Raw genomic sequence first — 20,656 nt, 5'->3', positions numbered from 1 at the left:
ATATTGCTTTACAGCATCGGATCTTGCTTCTATCACCAGTCACATCCACAACTGGGTATTTTTTTTTGCTTTGGCTCCATCCCTTCATTCTTTCTGGAGTGATTTCTCCACTGATCTCCAGTAGCATATTGGGCACCTAATGACCTGAGGAGTTCCTCTTTGGTATCCTATCATTTTGCCTTTTCATACTGTTCATGGGGTTCTCAAGGCAAGAATACTGAAGTAGCTTGCCATTCCCTTCTCCAGTGGACCACATTCTGTCTGACCTCTCCACCATGACCCACCAGTGCCCCAGTATACTACCGGAGAAGAGTGGAGAAATAACTCCAGACAGAATGAAGAGACAGAGCCAAAGCAAAGCCAACAACCAGTTGTGGATGTGACCAGTGATGGAAGTAAAGTCCGATGCTGTAAAGAGCAATATTGCATAGGAACCTGGAATGTTAAGTCCATGAACCAAGGCAATATCAAGGAAGTGGTCAAACAGGAGATGGCAAGAGTGAATATCAACATTTTAGGAATCAACGAACTAAAATGGACTGGAATGGGTGAATTTAACTCAGATGACCATTATATCTACTATTGTGGGCAAGAATCCCTTGGAAGAAATGGAGTAGCCACTGTAGTCAACAAAAGAGTCCAAAATGCATACCTGGATCAATCTCAAAAACAACAGAATGATCTCTTTCCGTTTCCAAGGCAAACCATTCACTATCACAGTAATCCAAGTCTATGCCCCAACCAGTAATGCTGAAGAAGCTGAGTTGAATGGTTCTCTGAAGACCTACAAGACCTTCTAGAACTAGCCCCCAAAACCGATGTCCTTTGTATTATAGGGGACTGGAATGCAAAAGTAGGAAGTCAAGAGCTACCTGGAGTAACACCCTACTTAGATAAATGGATAGATCATCCAGGAAGAAAGTAATAAGGAAACACTTGCTTTAAATGACACATTAGCCAGATTGACTTAGTAGAATTATAAAAAATATTCCATCCAAAAGGAACAGAATATACATTATTTTCAAGTGCACTTGGAATATGCTCCAGGATAGATCATATTCTAGGATACAAAGTTTGTCTCAATAAATGTAAGAAAATTAAAATCATATCAAACATCTTTTCTGACCACAATGCTTTGAGACAAGAAATCAATTGCAAGGAAAAAATACAAAAGCCCACAAATACATGGAGGCTAAACAATATGCTACTAAGCCACCAATAGATTACTGAAAAAAATCAAAGAAATCAAAAAGTACCTTGAGATAAAAATAAACACGCAAGGATCCCAAATCTATGGGAGCAAAAACATTTCTATAATGTAATTTTATAAGATCATTCACAGTAGATACTGTAGAAACAAACCATAATTATCTTCCATTGAATTTCACACAAATAAAAAAAGAAAAAAGAATGATACAGATACTTGTTCCTTGTAACTTCAGAGGTGGAAATCAGTTGGACTGGAGAAAGAGAAAATATACAGAGAACAGAAAATAAAATAAAAATATTATCCTCACAAGTAAATAGATATAGTGATTGCTTCATTTATTAATTTAATTCTAGCTGTAATAGAAGGTCTTCCCTGGTGGTTCAGCAGTAAAGAATCTGCTTGCAATGCAGGAGATGCAAGTTTGATACCTGGGTATGGATGATCCCCTGGAGAAGTAAATGGCAACCCATTCTAGTATTCTTGCCTGGGGAAATCCCATGGACAGAGGAGCCTGGCAGGCTACTGTCCATGAGGTGGCAAAAGAGTCAGACACAACTTAGCAACTAAACAACAACAAAACAATCCTCCATGTGATACTTATATTTCCATCTAAATGATTTACTCAGAAACAATCTTGTCTTTTATTTCATTAAAATGTTATGTGAACTTTATCACTTTTAAAAGCTTTACTTAATTTCTTTTGACTAACCATGCCCCAAATGGATTTACATTGTTAACTTTAGGAAGATGATTTTCTTCAACAAAGACTACTGTTTTGTGGCCACTGCAAGTACACATATGAAGGTTCTGAATGTTTTTCTGCCCACCAGAAGGATCATTTGATCAGCACTTCTTTAGGGTGGAGGAGCCTGGTGTCCATGGGGTCGCAAAGAGTCAGACAGGACTGAGCGACTTCACTTTCACTTTCTTTAGCTCTTACTTCTTCTGTCTTTGGTGAGTTCACGTTTCAATCCCTGCTCTTTGCCCTTTTTTCTCTGCACATCCCTTTTGTAGCCATCCAAATAGCCTCACAGACTTTGAGTGAGTAGAATTATAAAGAAGTATCACACATGCCAAATAAGTATTTAATTTCAAAATCATTCCACTATTCCTCCCCAAATATTTTACGATGAGAGTGGGAATAGTATTATAACTAAGCAATTTCAATGAAAACATCCTTTTCATAGTACGTTTAGAAAAAAGAAACAGGTCTATTATTATTCCTAAAAATTTCCCAAGATAAAGAACTCTGGGGAGTTAAATTCTACCTGGCCTGTCTTGATTGCATTCTCCTACATGCCTAGAATGAGATTTCCTTGGTGGCTCAGTTGGTAAAGATTCTGCCTGCAATCCAGGAGTCCCAAGTTCAATCTCCCTGTCAGGAAGCTCCCCTGGAGAAGGGAATGGCTGCTCACTCCAGTATTCTTGCCTGAAGAATTCCATGCACAAAGGAGCCTAGCCGCTACAGTCCATGGGCTCACAAAGAGTCAGACAGGGCTGAGTGACTAACACTTTCACTTTATGTTCATATGGCTAGCAGCTGCGGTTGCTAAGTCGCTTCAGTCGTGTCCTATTCTGTGCGACCCCATAGACGGCAGCCCACCAGGCTCCTCTGTCCCTGGGATTCTCCAGGCAAGAACACTGGAGTGGGTTGTCATTTCCTTCTACAATGCATGCACGCACGCTAAGTCGCTTCAGTTGTGTCTGACTCTGTGCGACCCCATAGACGGCAACCCCCCAAGCTCCTCCGTCCACAGGATTCTCTAGGCAAGAATACTGGAGTGGGTTGCCATTTCCTTTTCCATCATACGGCTAGACTAGCCACTGTCTCTCTCTCTTTTTTGTTTCCTAATTCAGCAACCTGTATCTTCATATTTCAAATTTTCTACAACTCTATTTTATCTAGGAATCTCACTTTCATTAGAATTCTGGGAAAACAGTGTCCATTGGCTCTTTGCCACTAATCTACTGTTCCTAAGCTTTAAATTAATATAGCAATACAATTTCTGGAGTTTCCTTTTCACTCTTGCTTATGTATTTATTTTTAAAATACAACAGCCTTAAAACTACAAAGATTGCCATAGATATTCAGAGGTAATGATGCTGTGTAGCACTTTCTACGACTGTACTTTGTCAGCCAATCAAGTCAGGGGTTGTGAACCTAAAGCCAATGGGTGCAGGCCAGGGGCGGGGCTCAGAGCAAGTAACTGTCAATGAGGTTGCAGTTGGTTGTGGCTGTTTCTGGATGAACGGATTAGCTACCTTCCACCTATCACATACTACATGATACTCCTCCTGAAGCTCTGGATGGTGAGTCTTTCTCTAGCTTCCCATTCAGGAAATTGCCCTTACCCGCTGGTGAGGAAACAAATGCTTTCACAGTATTGCACCTACAGATTCAGCAACCATTCGTCTTGTAGTTTCCACTTTTCCTATGGCAGCCAATCACAGACTTTCCCGAAGATCAACCAGCCTCTCGGTATGACTTTCTGTCCCTTAGCCCCTGCCCCTCCTCCATTACACTTCCCATATCAACTTTCTAAACGGCTCACCTACCTAGTATTTATTCGCTTTGCCTGACGAGGCACTAAGAGGAAACCACACTGACGCCGTGGCTAATCTTAGGTGTATGGAGCAGAGCCAAGAGCGAGGAAGGGCTCATTCTAGTGAGGAAATCAGGAAGGCAACAGACCGCCCACTTTCGCAGCGTCTGTAAGAAGCTGCTGTTTTGTGTGATCAGAGAATCCAACTCCAGTTTTTGTTTTTGTTGTTGTTGTTGTTGTTGTTGTTTTTAATCAATCCTGAGCGCTTTGCAGCTTCCTAAGATTACTGGGCTTCCACAGCACTCTTTTCAGGATACTTTTGTCACTTAATTCCTGCAAAAAGCAGTGATTAAAAGGAAGAAATACTTACCATTTTCAGGGACAGAGTGAATCAGTATGATTTCCACACCATGGGAAAGAGAATTTCTCAAGGCTGACTGATGCTGGGGACAAATCCATGTGCCATTTGAGAGGACAATTACTAACCTCACACAGAAAGAGATTTGCGGCTTTATTTAATTCTCCTGATAAGTTAATGTAGGAAACCCATGTGGCAATTTTAAGATAAATCAGTATTTTTCCTTAATACATGCGACATGGACTCATAAACATTCAAAATCGTTCAAAGTCAATTTAACCTGCATAATAATAATTGTAATTACATTGAAAATCTGTTTAATCTAAACTGCTACTTCTTTACCCATATTGTTTTAAGTGTCAAGCTTGAATAATATTAGCATTTACATGCTAACTTGAGATCATTTTGTGGGAGTAAAGCTTTGTTAGGAGAATTTGGAGTGGAGATTGAAGAAACTGATTTGAGTTTTCACAGCCAAACAGTGAAATTCTGCTGAGTTTGAGCATATATTTCCCTAAAGTTCAAGTATAATTAAGATTTGGAGTAATTTTATTCTTTTATAAACGGGATTTATTAGAATTGAATATACAAACACTTATTAAGGTTTTCAAATAAGCTATTTTAGAAATGAGAAACCTGCTTGTGGGATCATGTATCCCCGCTTTTAGTTTGGAAAACAATTGACTCCTTAACTATTAAATTCTGCGAGCATATAGGAGTATACAACTATGATGCAGAAAATATTTTCCTTTTTGTTCAAGCCCTTTTGCTTTGCAACAGTGAGAAAATTAATAGGTGACATTGACAATATTTTACTAACCAGTTTGATTCTGAGAGCAAATACACCAGTCTTTCAGTGTTCTTCCCTAATGGCACAGATTTCTCCTAGAGCAGTGCTGCTAAATAACGACTATTAGAATCACTGGGAAGATTTTAAGGTTCCCAATACTCAGGCTGCACTTTATACCAATTAAATTAACCTCTGGGGAGCCACCCAGGTAAATACCTGTATTTTTAAAACTCTCTGATTCTAATATGTAGCCAAGGTTAAAAATGTCTGTCTTAGAAGGATAACTGAGCTTACTTTGCTGTATCACTATACTATTATCAAGATCCTCTGGTCTACTCCCAGTTCTTAACATGTAACAATGAGGTTAAGGAATTTAAAAATTCTAGGGAAAACGAAACCAACAAGTGAAAGAAAAAAAAAAAGGCAGCCCCAGACGGGGAAACTGGTCTGACACTCAGGGCTAGATGTCACTCAGTGTTACTACAAGCTGGTGTGATGCTCACAGCTAGTCCATGTTGTTCTCTCATTTGACATAAATAATCTCATAGAATATAAAAATCAAATGATGTCACTATGAGATGATAATAAAATTGGACAGAACAAGTCACCATGCAACCCATCCAATACCAAACACCTCTCATTCTTGTCTAAACTAAGTGGCTGCTGCTTCTGCACTCAGCACAGCTTTGTCCCCATTCCAGTTTGCCTTCCCTGTAGGTAAGAGTTATTGAATACCCAACCACAGAATTGTCCTTGCTTTCTGACAGCACCCAAGTTAGAATAAAGTCTCACTTCCTTAGACCATCCCTCTCCAATACTACCCAGATCCATAATTAGTTCTTTCAAATATCCTTTTACTGAAACCCCCTACTACAGTGCCCCAAGGTGGATATGCCTCCCTCACTGAGACACATAATACCCCAAACTTGTCAACTACAGATGTGTTTCTGGGGTCTTCACCAGAAGGACACTGATACCCTTTCTCAAAATACCTGACTCAAGAATGTTGGAAAAAAATGTTGGCTTAGAGACAGAAAATTGAGCAAGGTTGCCTTTGAACTGGGAGAAGCACAGTGGTTACTAAACTTGGCTACACATTAAAATCGCTTGGGGAGCCAGGCTGCCACACAGACTGATTTAAATAGGAGTCGTGGGGATAAGACTCATCACCAGTGTTATCATATCTCCCCAAGTGATTTCAAAGAAAGTTATAGATACAGGGACAGAAATTACACAGACTGGGAAACTATACAAGTTAGAAAACTGAAGCCAACAACAGGTTATCCAGAGTCTTTTACGCTGTAAGCCTCAGCCCAACAGACCTTTGCATGTGCGCAGTCAGACCAGAGAGTTGCCGCTTTCACATTTGTGCTAATATGGCACAGTATTTGCAAGGCTCTTTGATGCTGGTGATATAATACCATGTGGAAAGAAGCAGAAAGTATGATTATATAAGGATGAACCCAACTGTGTAAATAAAATATATGAGCCACTAGATGACATGATTGTGCAAAATTTTTTCCTGTTTTTGAAATGTTTGTTTATATATTTATTTCAAAAATGTTCACAAAAGCATTATTTATTTAATTAGTTTTCCTTCAAAAGCGTTGCTTAGATAGTCAGAAAAGAGCATATAGAAAACGAATAAGTATATAAAATATGAAACTGAAAAAGACATTGCTGGATCACTAGGGGAAGTTTAGTAGTAACTAATTGATTGCTTAGCAAGGCAGCAAGGTGAGATGCTAAGAGATGCTAGAAAATGTTAAACCAACATTAGGAGAGATCAAAGTGGAAGAATGCCCTCCATGAAGTTTAAGACCCTGATGTAAAACGTTCCTTACCATGGGAAGCAAGTGAGATTGGCAGACTGCAGCTATCACCTATTTCTTCAGACCAAGACTCATCATGGCCCTTGTTCTTCTTCCAAGAGTAGCAATGGAAACATGTAACAATTCTCCTGTTTTAAATCATTTTGGTTTCAATATTTTTCTTAGGTCCTTAGTTGCTATAAAAATATTTAAAAATTGGAGAAAACCTGGCCCATGAATGTCTTGAAGCAGATAAAAGATGATTATTATTGAATATCATCATGGTCTATTGCTTTCTCTCTGGATATAACAAGAAATGAGATCAGAATATTCCGCCCCCCTCCACCACTTCCCCCTTTGGAATAGCTGCCTGAACATGCTTCCAGAGGCTCAGATAAGTGAGGGCAAACCCCTCAGTTGTCCATCCTGAGAACTAAGTAACCTGTAGCAGTGTGTAGTCCCAGTGACTGGCTAGATGAAAAATCCTCTCTTCAGTTGAATAGATGCAGCATGAATAATAGCTGATTAGTGCTTGGTATCATAAGAACACAGGATGACACTGAATAGTCCCAATTACTTGGGGTTGCACTTTTTCTTTATCACTTAAATAGAAAACATCATAGAAGAGGAAAGCATCCTTAATTTTGGCAGACTCTAGGAAATTACTGGAAATAAGGACAAATATAGGCTTTTTCTCTCTCTTTTTAAGAAAAGCTTTAGGAGGCCACCAAGAAGAAACATCTAACTTTGTTTTTGTTCTAGGCAAGTTTTGCAGAGCCCTGAGAGTTGGATTCAGACAGCCTGTGAGAAACCACAGGATGGATGGCCAAATTTCTAATTTAACTTATCTTAGGAAAGATTTTACTGATGAATGGCTGGAAGTTTTTAGGCGTTCATTCTTGCAAACTTCTCAGGAACTCCCGAAAATCATTATAATACTGTCTTTGATCTGTATGATTGGAGGTAGGTGCAATTCTTTTTATTTCAGTGTATTCTGTGGATGTATTTTGTATATGTCACCATATAGAATTAAGGAAGGTAACAATAGTAAGAAATTAGTGTTTTCTTCTCTAAATTCATACCTCTATCCCAAGATTTTCAATCAAATGAATCCAATAATAATCTGCCCCTAAAGAGAGACCATGTAAATCTGATTCATACTCTTCACCTCTGTTGAGTTCAGAGTGTTCATACCTTCTTACTTGCTAAGTTATGGTTAGATTTAAGTGATGTGGTGAATTGAATCAGATTAACAGAAAATCAAAGGTTAGGGATTTTATTGTTAACTTGCATTATCATAAACTATAGTTTCATCCATATTTTTAAGTTAGCTGTCCCACATCTTTCTTTACTTGGAAAAAGAATTTTCAAAGTGATAGGTCTTCTGAATGATTCAGTTACTTTTTAACCCCTTGATAAGTATTCTCTTGGGATTCCTATGTGGCACTAGTGGTAAAGAAGCCGTCTGCCAGTGCAGGAGACATAAGAGACTTGGGTTTGATCCCTGGATGGGGAAGATCCCCTGGAGGAGGACATGACAACCCACTCCAGTATTCTTGCTCGGAGAATCCCGTGGATAGAGGAGCCTGGAGGGACACAATCCATACGGTGCCACAGAGTCCGGCCCTACTGAAGCAGCTTAGCACAGCACAGCACAGATGTTTTCTTAGGCTTTATCCAAACAGTAAAATATGCTGAGAAGAACAGAACACTGTAGAAATCAAAAGAAAGCACAATTTTTGCATCCTTTGACCTGATTAGAATTGTATTACAAATAATTAGGAAACATTAAACTGAAGGAAATGCTGTGATATTGCTTATTGCACTTTGAGAGAATGAACAAAGTTAAGTATTCATTATAGGCTTTCTAATAGGTAGTGAAGTGAAAGTGTTAGTTACTCAGTAATATCTAGCTCTTTGTGACCCCATGGATTGTAGCCTGCCAGGCTCCTCCATCCATGGGATTTTCCAGGAAAGAATCTTTGAGTGGGTTGCCATTTCTTTCTTCAGGGGATATTCCCGACCCAGGGATCAAACCCAGGTCTTCCGCATTGCAGGCAGACTCTTTACTGTCTGAGCCACCAGGAAAGGTAGCTAGATTTCCTCATTGTTATACTAATTCCTCACTGTTAAATTGAGAATTAGCCAGGATATTTCATTTTAGTTATTTATTAATCCCTCATTGCTGGATTGCTTAAGAAATGAAGGCTGATTTATAGCATGTGCATAAATTACTACAAATACTTTAGTAGTAAACCAAGAACCAATGGTTATTAGAAATGTTTACTAAAGATTCTAAGGAAATTATGCACATCATAAAAGAAGTAAAGCATGAGTTTAGTAGATTACCAATTATACTGATTTTATGTGTTTAAGTGTGCAGGAGGGCTTCAGTTACTGTTTCATCACTTACTTGCTATATTTCTATATTTCATTGTCTTCATATTAAGAAGTCATATCAAATTAAAGTTCTGTTAAGTGTGATATCTCATTGCCTTTCAATAGACATATTTTTTGCAGCACTTTTGAACCAACACTTGAAAGACTTTCCAATTCCTCTCCCTGTGATATTATTTTTACTTGGATGCAGTTTTGAAATGCTAAGTTATACATCTGACCAGGTGTGTATAGTAAATATGTGTATTTTATTTTCCTTAGTATATCTAAGATTCATATGAAGATGGCTTAAGAAAATTTGTAAGCGTATCTGCTCTACCATATATGCTTGTGATGCAAATAACATTAGATCAGCTGTGTAGAAAAAGGACCCAGGTGTGAAAAAGCTGAAATCCAGCTTAACATTGTCAAAACAGAGCCTAGGTCTCAAACTAGGTAGGCAATTCAGAATGAATACACATATAGCTACTGAGAGTGTGAGTAGCTGAGTATTTAATTATAATTCAAAACCTTAGACAAGAAATTGGCTAACAACATAGAAACCCAGAAAGACTTTGAACTACCGATACAGGACTCTATTACCAAGATAATTCTGACACTGAACCAATCTATTGCCTCAGGAATGTTTCATAGGGTTCCCATTAGAATGGAGGTTCTCTCTATGCTTGGCTTGGAATATATCAAGAAACATACATTGAACCTCTTACATGGAGTTAGAGGTGAGAGAAAAAGCAAACTATATAGCCAAGGTATCTACAGTAATACTAAATAGTTGGGAACAGCAGTAGTCAGGTAGAGAAGAGAGAATATACTTACTACAAGGAATGTAGAATGCATTACTGGCACATTAAATAGTCCTCTAGCCCAGGGGTTGGCAACAAAGTTTTTTTCTATACAAAGCCATATAGTGAATATTCTGGACTACGCAGGCTGTATGATCTCTGTCACAGCTACTCAATTCTGCCACTGTAATTTAAAAGCAGCCACAGACAATACATAAGAAAATTGGCATAGCTGTATTCCAATAATACTTCATTTACCAAAAACAGGCATTGAGCCAGATTTGTTCCCAGGGACCATAGTTTGCCAATACCTGCCTTAGTTAATCAATATGTAAATAGGAATGTGTGTAAAAATGATTGACTTTCTCAAATAAATTCTATCAATGATGTTAAAAGTGATAATGGAAACCACGTATACAGGCAAAAATCAGAAGCAGATTACTACTTCATTTGTTATGAACAGGTTTCATAATCATATGATATTTTACTTAAGTGTGACTTTAAATACTTCTATTTAATACTTCTAAACTTTGCTATTTGTCAACAACTCTTTAAAGGAAAGGCCCCTATGTCTAGAACTGTGAAGGGTCTAAAATTTTACTGAGGCTTCAATCTCATGAATTAACTTGCCACAGTTTCACAATCCTACAAAACCCATGGGACTCCTGGGCTAGAGACAAACTACTCTATTACTTATAGCAATAGCAGGATCCAGAGCCCCAGGTTTTCTTGTCCCATTCTATGAACCCCATAAAGAGAAGTAAAGAGGGCAAGGTGAAATCTGCATATGCAATGGGTTGCATTATAAGAGAGGAAATCTGAGTTTATTTTATGATGGGCAGTGAGCTCATCTTCCCCCTTGCTCCAGAGAGAGATATTATCCTTATTACACTGGACAGTAATAGTAAACCTGCCCTTTGTTCTGGAGGGAGACACTTGCTGTATCTTCCAAAGCTGTTAGTACATACAAATATTCTTGAAAGAAAATATTCCTGGAAGAAAAGCAATCAGTGCCTCCACCCATAACGTACAGAGAAACACAAAAGACCAGTAAAGAATTACATTCCAAATACAAGAGTATCATCTAACCAGTAGGTACTCAGTGTTTCCTTCATGAGTGAATGCTGAATGGATGTGTTAATGAACCAAACTCATCTCTGCTCACCCTCAAGCAGGAAAGCCAGTTTACTGACAGTGGATTATCGTGAAGGAAAGCATCTATTATAAGGTGCCATACAAGGAGTACCAGACATCTAGTGCTCAAAAAGTCTTCGCTGATGGGTTTCAGCAAAGCATTTTAAAAACAAGGCAAATGAGGGGAGTCCCAGAGTATGTGATCAGCTTGTGCACAATTCTCTGATTGGTTGATGGTGAGGTAAAGTAAAATCATTGCAAATATTTCCTGTTGCCAACCAGACTCCTGAGGGGATGTGTTTATTTCTTTCATTTGGTGAGAGTTTAGCATCTGTAAAATAACTCAGCAGATATTCATCAGACTCTATTATTTAGATACTTCAGAGAGGAGCTAAAGCAGAGGCTATGAGGGAGGGGTCTATCTGGGGAAGGCCCCATAGAGTCCTGCTTAGTTACAGACACCCATAATAAAGTTTTTAAAATTGCAACTAAATATTTTATGATAAATCCACTAATTAATTATTTCATGAACTGCATTAACTTCCTAGTCTCTTGGTCCCACTGTTCTTTCATACACATCTACACAAGCCATGACTAATTATGTAATTTCTGGAATTTGATGTACCTGTTTACTCCTTTGTGGATTTTGTGCATGATGATCCATCTACCCCAAATCTCTTTCTCTTGTATGCCTGAAAATCTCCTCCATATCCTTTAGTACCTGTGTCAATGTACTTCCTATGTTTTTTCTTTAAAAAGAAAGACTAGACATAAAGATGTCCATTAACTTTTTGCTGTAGCTGGTAATGATCTGATGAAAAACAACAAAAATCCAGCAGTTAAGACTTAAGCACTTACTATGTTGTGATGTATCTTTTTATTTTTTGCTAGAGATAGGAATGCCTGACACGTATTCCATGCTAATAGACTAATGGGAAAGTGAGAAAATAACAGTCTTATATTATTAGGTCCAAGAATATGCAGATGCCATACAATGGATGGATTCCCACTTATTTTTTAATCTATTTACACCAATAATCATCTTTACTGTTGCATTTGATATGGATGTTTACCTGCTCCACAAGTTATTTTGGCAGGTAAGAAGTTATTTTGGAGAGTAAGAAGTTATTTTGGCAGATGTTATTTTTAATAATATTATTCACTCATGAGCTACTACATGTTATCTATGTTCATGTTTTTCTTACATTTTAAAAACTTTAAAATTTTTTCTTATAAAAAAATTTTTCTTACATTTAAAAAACTATTTTGAGATATAATTTACATGCAGCAGTGTGCATACATTTTGAGCATATGGTTTGATGAGTTTTGACAAATACCTGTGTAACCATCACCCAATCAAGATATAAAAATTTTCATCAATCTAGAGAATTCCCTCAGAATTTCTCTGAAGTCAGTTCCTTACCAATGTATCAGTGAGTCAATCCCTAATCTAACCTTTTTTTTAAATAATTCAATTTAATTTGATTTACCTTAGAAATTTGTCCAAATATTGATGTGACTTTCAGCATAGACAGTAATTTCCAAGGTCATGGGGTATAAGTAGAATGACTAACTTTCTCATTATTTGTTATTTCCATATACTATATTTCTTTTGAATATTAATTAATAATCAGAAAAAATTAGGAGATGATTTCTATAGCTTTATTCTTAAAGTCTCAAATAGATGCCAGGTGAAAAAAATTACATAGTGACTTCACAGGCATTATTTTAAAAAATCATCCCTAAGAAAGATAAATTATATTCAATTAAATTGATTTTAAAAATCCATTACATATTGTTTTTAGCTGGTTCTTTCATAATTACATAATAGTTTCATTGTCTTCCATGTATGTCTTAGATTCACGATCAAAAATAGTAAATCTCTGCTTTGGTACCATTGTAGTCTTCTTTTTTCCAAAAGTTTTTATTTTTGATAAAGTCCAATTTGACCAAATATTGAAAAATTTTTCTTTTAGAATTTGTGTTTTTATGTCATATTAAAAAATTATTTCCTAATTCAAGGTCACTAAGATTTTCTCTTATGTTTTCTTCTAGAAGTTTAATAATTTTATATTTCACATTTAGGCCTATGATCTAATTTGAGCTAATTTTTAATGATATGAGATGTATGTTCAGGTTCATTTTATTTTTTCATTTGGACTTTCAATTTTTACAGAATCTTTTTGTTTCTTCAGTTTTATTATGATATAATCAACACAGATCACTATATAACTTTAAGGGCTACAGCATAATAATTAATATGCATCATGAAATGATTATCATAATAAGTTTAATGAATATCCATCATTTCATGCAGTTACAAAATTAAAGAAATAGAAAAAATATTTCTCTTTGTAATGAAAATTCTTAGGATTTACTCTCTTAACAACTTATATAACATACAGCAATGTTAATCATATTTATCATGTTGTTATACATTATATTCCTACTACTTATTTATCTTATAATTAGAAGTTTGTAAGTTTGTATCTTTGTACTGTCTTCATCCAATTCTCCTTCTCACTTCCCCTGTGGTTACCCCTATCTCTGGTAACCACAACTGTGATCTCCTTTTCTATGAGTTTGTTTGCTTGTTTATTTATTTTTGAAGTATAATTGACCTACATCACTGTGCTAATTCCTGTTATACAATATAGTGATTCAATATATATACTTTTCAAAGTGATCATCACAATAATTCTAGTTACAGTATGTCACCATACAAAAATATTAGTTATTGACTGTATTCCCAACACTGTACATTTCAAACCTGTGACTCATTTGTTTTGTACTGAACGTTTGTACTTCTTAATCTCCCACAGCTATTTCTTTCCTTCTCGCAATCCCCTCTCCAGGTGGTTACCTGTTTGTTCTCTTTATGAATCTGTTTCTGTTCTGTTGTTTGTAGTTAGCATACTGTTAGTAGTAGCATACTACCCTCTAGGTCCATCCGTGTTGTTGCAAATGATGAGATTTCATTCTCTTTTGTTGCTCAGTAGTCCTCCATTGTGTGCATATGTATGTATACTCACCTTTTTTATCCATCTATCAATGAACACTTCGGTTCGGTTCAGTTAGGTTCAGTCGCTCAGTCGTGTCCGACTCTTTGCGACCCCATGAATTGCAGCACGCCAGGCCTCCCTGTCCATCACCATCTCCCGGAGTTCACTGACACTCATGTCCATTGAGTGATGCCATCCAGCCATCTCATCCTCTGCCGTCCCCTTCTCCTCCTGCCCCCAATCCCTCCAGCATCAGAGTCTTTTCCAATGAGTCAACTCTTCGCATGAGGTGGCCAAAGTACTGGAGTTTCAGCTTTAGCATCATTCCTTCCAAAGAAATCCCAGGGCTGATCTCCTTCAGAGTGGACTGGTTGGATCTCCTTGCAGTCCAAGGGACTCTCAAGAGTCTTCTCCAACACCACAGTTCAAAAGCATCAATTCTTCGGTGCTCAGCCTTCTTCACAGTCCAACTCTCACATCCATACATGACCACTGGAAAAACCATAGCCTTGACTAGATGGACCTTTATTGGCAAAGTAATGTCTCTGCTTTTGAATATGCTATCTAGGTTGGTCATAACTTTTCTTCTAAGGAGTAAGCGTCCTTCAATTTCATGGCTGCAATCACCATCTGCAGTGATTTTGGAGCCTAAAAATATAAAATCTGACACTGTTTCCACTGTTTCCCCATCTATTTCCCATGAAGTGATGTGTGAAAGTAGTACAGTTTAATTCTTTTGCATATAGCTATTCAGTTTTTTCAACACTATTTATCAACTGGGCTGTCTTTCCCCTATTATATATTTCTTCCTCCTCTGTCATATATTAATTGACCACAGATTAATTGCATATACAATAATTATTTTTCTTTTCTCAGATTAGGGAAGTCTTCCCCTATTATTTCTTTAAATATATCCTCTGTTCCTTTCTCTCTCTCTCCTCTCTTTCAGAGACTTTATTATGCTAATGTTAGTATGTTTAATGTTCTTTCAGAGGTCTCTTAAACTGTCCTCCTTTCTTTTTGTGTGTTTTTCTTTTTTGCGTTTGGCTTCAGTGATTTCTAGTACTCTGTTTTCCAGTTCGCTGCTCCATTCCTCTGTTATCTTCTAATCTACTGTTGATTACTTCCGCTGCTGCTGCTAAGTCGCTTCAGTCGTGTCCGACTCTGTGCAACCCCATAAATGGCAGCCCACCAGGCTCCCCCGTCCCTGGAATTCTCCAGGCAAGAACACTGGAGTGGGTTGCCATTTCCTTCTCCAATGCGTGCAAGTGGAAAGTGAAAGTGAAGTCACTTAGTCGTGTCCAACTCTTAGCGACCCCATCGACTGCAGCCCACCAGGCTCCTCCATCCATGGGATTTTCCAGGCAAGTGTACTGGAGTGGGGTGCCATTGCCTTCTCCAATCGATTACTTCTACTGCATTTTTAATTATTACATTCTTCATCTCTGATTCTTCTTTATATTTTCTAACTCTTTGTTAAAAACTTCCATCTTCTCACTCTATTCATTTAATCTTCTCCAGGATTCTTGGATCATCTTTTTCAGGTAGATTGCTTATCTCTACTTCAGTTCAGTTCAGTTCAGTTCAGTTCAGTCGCTCAGTCATGTCCAACTCTTTGCGACCCCATGAATCGCAGCACGCCAGGCCTCCCTGTCCATCACCAACTCCCGGAGTTCATTCAGACTCACATCCATCGAGTTCGTGATGCCATCCAGCCATCTCATCCTCTGTCATCCCCTTCTCCTCCTGCCCCCAATCCCTCCCAGCATCAGAGTCTTTTTCAATGAGTCAACTCTTCACATGAGGTGGCCAAAGTACTGGAGTTTCAGCTTTAGCATCATTCCTTCCAAAGAAATCCCAGGGCTGATCTCCTTCAGAATGGACTGGTTGGATCTCCTTGCAGTCCAAGGGACTCTCAAGAGTCTTCTCCAACGCCACAGTTCAGAAGCATCAATTCTTTGGCGCTCAGCCTCTTCACAGTCCAACTCTCACATCCATACATGACTACTGGGAAAACCATAGCCTTGACTAGCCAGACCTTTGTTGGCAAAGTAATGTCTCTGCTTTTGAATATACTATCTAGTATATACTAGTATATACTATCTAGTATATTCTAGTAACTTTTCTTCCAAGGAGTAAGCATCTCATAATTTCATGGCTGCAGTCACCATCTGCAGTGATTTTGGAGCCCAAAAAATTAAAGTCTGACACTATTTCCACTGTTTTCCCATCTATTTCCCATGAAGTGATGGGACCGGATGCCATGATCTTTATTTTCTGAATGTTGAGCTTTAAGCCAGCTTTTTCGCTCTCCTCTTTCACTTTCATCAAGAGGCTTTTTAGCTCCTCTTCACTTTCTGCCAGAAAAGTGGTGTCATTTGCATATCTGAGGTTATTGATATTTCTCCTGGCAATCTTGATTCCAACTTGTGTTTCTTCCAGTCCAGTGTTTCTCATGATGTACTCTGCATAGAAGTTAAATAAGCAGGGTGACAATATACAGCCTTGATGTACTCCTTTTCCTATTTGGAACCAGTCTGTTGTTCCATGTCCAGTTCAAACTGTTGCTTCCTGACCTGCATACAGATTTCTCAAGAGGCAGGTCAGGTGGTCTGGTATTCCCATCTCTCTCAAATCTTCCACAGTTTATTGTGATCTACACAGTCAAAGGCTTTTGCACAGTCAATAAAGCAGAAATAGATGTTTTTCTGGAACTCTCTTGCTTTTTCCATGAGGCAGCAGATGTTGGCAATTTGATCTCTGGTTCCTCTGCCTTTTCTAAAACCAGCTTGAGTTCTTGCTTATCTCTACTTCACTTAGTTCTGAGCTTTTATCTTCTTCCTTCAAATATATATTTGGAACATACTCCACTGTTGCTTCATTCTGCCTCATATGCTATTTTGTTTATATGTATCTGATAAGTTCATTGCATTTTCCAACCTTGGGGAAGTTTTTTTTTTTTTTTAGGAGAAGTCCTCTGTGCCCCAGTGACACTCTCCCCTCTCTTCACCAGAGCTACATGCTCTAGGGGTTCTTCTTACATGAGCTACATGGGTCCATCTCTTGCAGCAGGCTGACTACCATGGAAAGTCTGACAGATGTGGCTGGCCCCAGTTCAGTTGTTTTCTAGGCTCTGCCTTGTGTAGATGCTGCCAGCTGCTGGTGGGAAGGGCATGGACTCATGCAGCTGGCTGCAGATCCCTTGGGGGTCCTGGGGCTAAGGCTGGCCCACTGGTAGGCAGAGCTGTGTTCTGGAATGGGTTTCTGTGGGACCAGGGATCTTGTATCTAGTGTCTGCCTGCTGGTTGGTAGGTCCAGTTCCTGATACAGCTGATTACAGGGTCTGGGGTGCTCCAAAGTTCATGTTGACCTGTTGGTGAGTAGGACTGAATCCCAGGGGTGGGCAGCTGAGGCATCAAAAGTGTCTTGGAGCTGGTATCAGCTTGCTGATATGCTGGGTGCTGGGGGTTCCAGGGCTAGTATTAGCTTGCTGATGGGCAGGGCCATGATCCAGGGAGGACCTGGAGCAAGTGCTATCCTGTCCATCTGGATGGCTTTGGTGCTCTTGTGGTTCCTGGGTTCATGTCTACCCACTGGTGGGTGAGGATGCATCCTGGGGCTGGGGCCAGCTTGATAGTGGGTGAAACCCGGTTCCTCCAGCTGACTGTAGAGACTCAAGAGGATCCTAGGACTAGTGCCAGTATATGGATGTATGGGGTTGGATCCTAGGCTTTTTGATGAACAGGGCTGTGTCCCAGGCTAGCTGTGTACTCAAGGAGTCTTAAGGAAACTAGCCTACTGGTAGGCAAAGCTGTATCCTCACCCAGGTAGCTGCTTGTCCTGAGGTGTTCCAATACTTTTGCCAACAAGCAGGGCAAGATTCTGCAGATCAATAAGCTAGACGAAGGACTCCCAATTGACACTTGCCAGGACCAGTGTCCACATGGTAAAACAAGTTCCCCGAAATGGCTACCAGCTGTGTCTATGTCCCTGGGGCATCATTCCACTCTGAAAGACTTTTCAAGATCAGCAGATGGGGCTGACCCTGGCTCCTTTCAAATTATTGTTTCTGCCTTGGGTCCCAGAGCATCTGAGATTTTGTGTGTGCCTTTTAACAGTGGAGGTTCTATTTCTCACAGCCATCTGTCTATTCCAAAAGCAAGTCCTGCTGGCCTTCACAGCCAAATGTCCTAGTAATATCATCACCATGATGCAGTACCCCCAGGCCGGGGATCCTGATGCAGGGACTGGACTCTTCACTTCAAGAGAGAAACTCTGAAATTGTAATTCTCCTTCTAGTTGTGGCTCACTCACTGTGGGTATGGGTCTTGGCTCTATAGTGTCTCTGGCCCCTCTTCCCATCTCATTGTGTGTTTTCTTTTTTTAAAAAATATAGTTGATTTAAAATATTATGTTAATTTCAGATGTACAGTGTAGTGAATCAATATATTTTGAGATTAAGAGATAATGGCTATAATTCTCTGTGCTATACAGTATGTTTTTGTTGCTTATTTTATACATTCCGTCAACCCCATACACTTAATTCGTCCCTACCTCACTTACCTTTCCCTTTTGGTAAGCACTAATTTGTTTTCTATATCTATGAATCTATTTCTCTTTTGCGTATATATTCATTTATATATTTTTTAGATTCCACATATAAATGATAATACAGTATTTATCTTTCTCTGATTGATTTCACTAAACATAATGTTCTCTAAGTCCATCCATATCGCTGCAAATGGCAGAATTTTATTCTTGCGTTGGTTGTATAGTGGTGAGCATAGCTGCCTTCCATTCTTTTTATGGCTGAATAATATTCTATTGAATATAAAATACACATCCCCTTATCTATTCATCTGTTAATGGGCACTTGAGTTGTCATGGTTTCTTTATATCTTTAGTTGTAGATCTTTTCTGCTAGTCTTATGGCCTTTCTCAACAACAGCTACTCTGTTTTAAACAGGAATGAGTGATCAATATACTGTTGGCTGTATTTGAAATACATTATTGCTGTTAACTGTAGTCACCATACTGATCTTATGTCCCTCTGCTTTACTTATTTTATAACTGGAAATTGGTGCCTTATGACCAATTTTATGCATTTCACACCTTCATCTCCCAACTAACCTGATTGCCTGCCTCTGTCAACCATAAATCTGTTCTCCAAATCTATGAATTTGTTTCTTTAGATTCCACACATAAGTGAGATTATATGGCGTTTGTCTTTCTCTTATGATTTGTTTCACTTTGTATATGCCCTCAAGACCCACTTGTATTGTGGCACATGGCAAGATTTCCTTCTTTTTCTTATGATTGAATAATATTCCATACAGGTATATGCGTACATAATGCATATTCCTTATCCATTCATCTATAGGTGGACATTTAGATGCTTAATATTTGGCTGTTGTGAATAATGCTGTAGTGAACATGGGAGTATATTTGTGAATTCTCACAGGTACTTTAAGGAACAATCAGCATATTTTCCCAAGTCTGTTTGGTCATAAAATCATGCTAAATAACCACCACAGGAGAATAAGAGAAAATAGAAGGCAACTTCCCAAGAGTGGGAAGGCAGAAGGCCAGGTTCCAGTTCTGAAATAATAGAATTTTCCTTCCTATCTTTTCCCTGGTCCTCTGCCATTTCCATGCACTCTTTCTATTATTTTCTTTTCTCTTTCCTCCCCCCACCCCCACTCTTTTGTAACTTCTTTCTAAATTTTTTTCCTTTTTTTGTGTTAATAAGCTATGTTTCAGTTTTTCTCCATTGTTAAATGTGTATATATATTATACATATGTAACATATAGTATATTTATATGGTATCTATGTATATACCTTCACACATACATATCTATATTCAGTGTCTTTATCAAGGTAATTAAAAATTTATTTTTCCCTTATGGTTTATTACAGGATATATAATATATATATATATATATATAATATATATCCTGGGAATATATATATATCCAGGGAATATAATTCCCTGTGCTTTATAGTAGGACCCTGTTGTTTATCTATATGTAGTAGTTTGTATAAAAGTTGCTTTTTAATTATAATATTTCCTATAACTAGGATTTCTAAGATTCTAAGACTCTCACTGCAATTTTTTCCTTATTTCCAGAGTTTCAAGCACATAGTTGTTAAGTAAGATAATTGAAAATATCCCTTTGATGGATTTAATGTGATTCTAATGTGATCCTACATCTTCAGTATCTTGATTTTGCTTTTAAAAATGGAATACAAATGCAGTTTGATTTTTCTATCTATGAAATTTCTTTGCAGATAGTTTTCATTACGATTCCTGGCTTTCTGATTAACTATACCTTAATCCTTTGGTATCTGGCATCTGTGAATAAATTGCTTTTGAAAACCACCCCATGGTTATTATTTTCAGCCATCCTTGTGAGTTTAGATCCCATGCTGACTTCATCTGCTATAAAAGATCTGGGTAGGTGTATTTCTCTCTTTTCCTATATTTAAAATATATTCCATGTTTAAATTGTCTAGTTTTAAGATCTTTGTTCATTATAGCTTCTTACTATGTGAAGTGGGGTGCTGGGACACTAAGGTTTGAGCATAGAGATTCTTGTGGTGATTCTTAGAATAGAATGAAATGCCAGTG

General features: G+C 38.1%; 1 protein-coding gene across 1 annotated transcript in view; it reads left to right on the top strand.

Annotated features, from left to right (window-relative positions):
- Positions 1–3,431: 3,431 nt before the first annotated feature.
- SLC9C1 (solute carrier family 9 member C1) overlaps positions 3,432–20,656 on the top strand; it is a 110,643-nt gene continuing 93,418 nt past the window's right edge. Inside the window, exons 1-5 of the mRNA XM_027962312.3 lie at positions 3,432–3,520; positions 7,475–7,675; positions 9,233–9,333; positions 11,994–12,122; positions 20,317–20,482. Of these exons, the coding sequence (XP_027818113.2) occupies positions 7,531–7,675; positions 9,233–9,333; positions 11,994–12,122; positions 20,317–20,482 (541 nt within the window). The 5' untranslated portion in view covers positions 3,432–3,520; positions 7,475–7,530. The remainder of the gene's footprint in view (positions 3,521–7,474; positions 7,676–9,232; positions 9,334–11,993; positions 12,123–20,316; positions 20,483–20,656) is intronic.

The sequence above is a fragment of the Ovis aries genome, chromosome 1 (assembly GCF_016772045.2).
Source record: "Ovis aries strain OAR_USU_Benz2616 breed Rambouillet chromosome 1, ARS-UI_Ramb_v3.0, whole genome shotgun sequence".
In the NCBI taxonomy this organism is placed as follows: domain Eukaryota; kingdom Metazoa; phylum Chordata; class Mammalia; order Artiodactyla; family Bovidae; genus Ovis; species Ovis aries.
The sequence above is the reverse complement of the archived record's forward strand: the minus strand, read 5'-3'. Positions and strand labels throughout refer to the sequence as shown.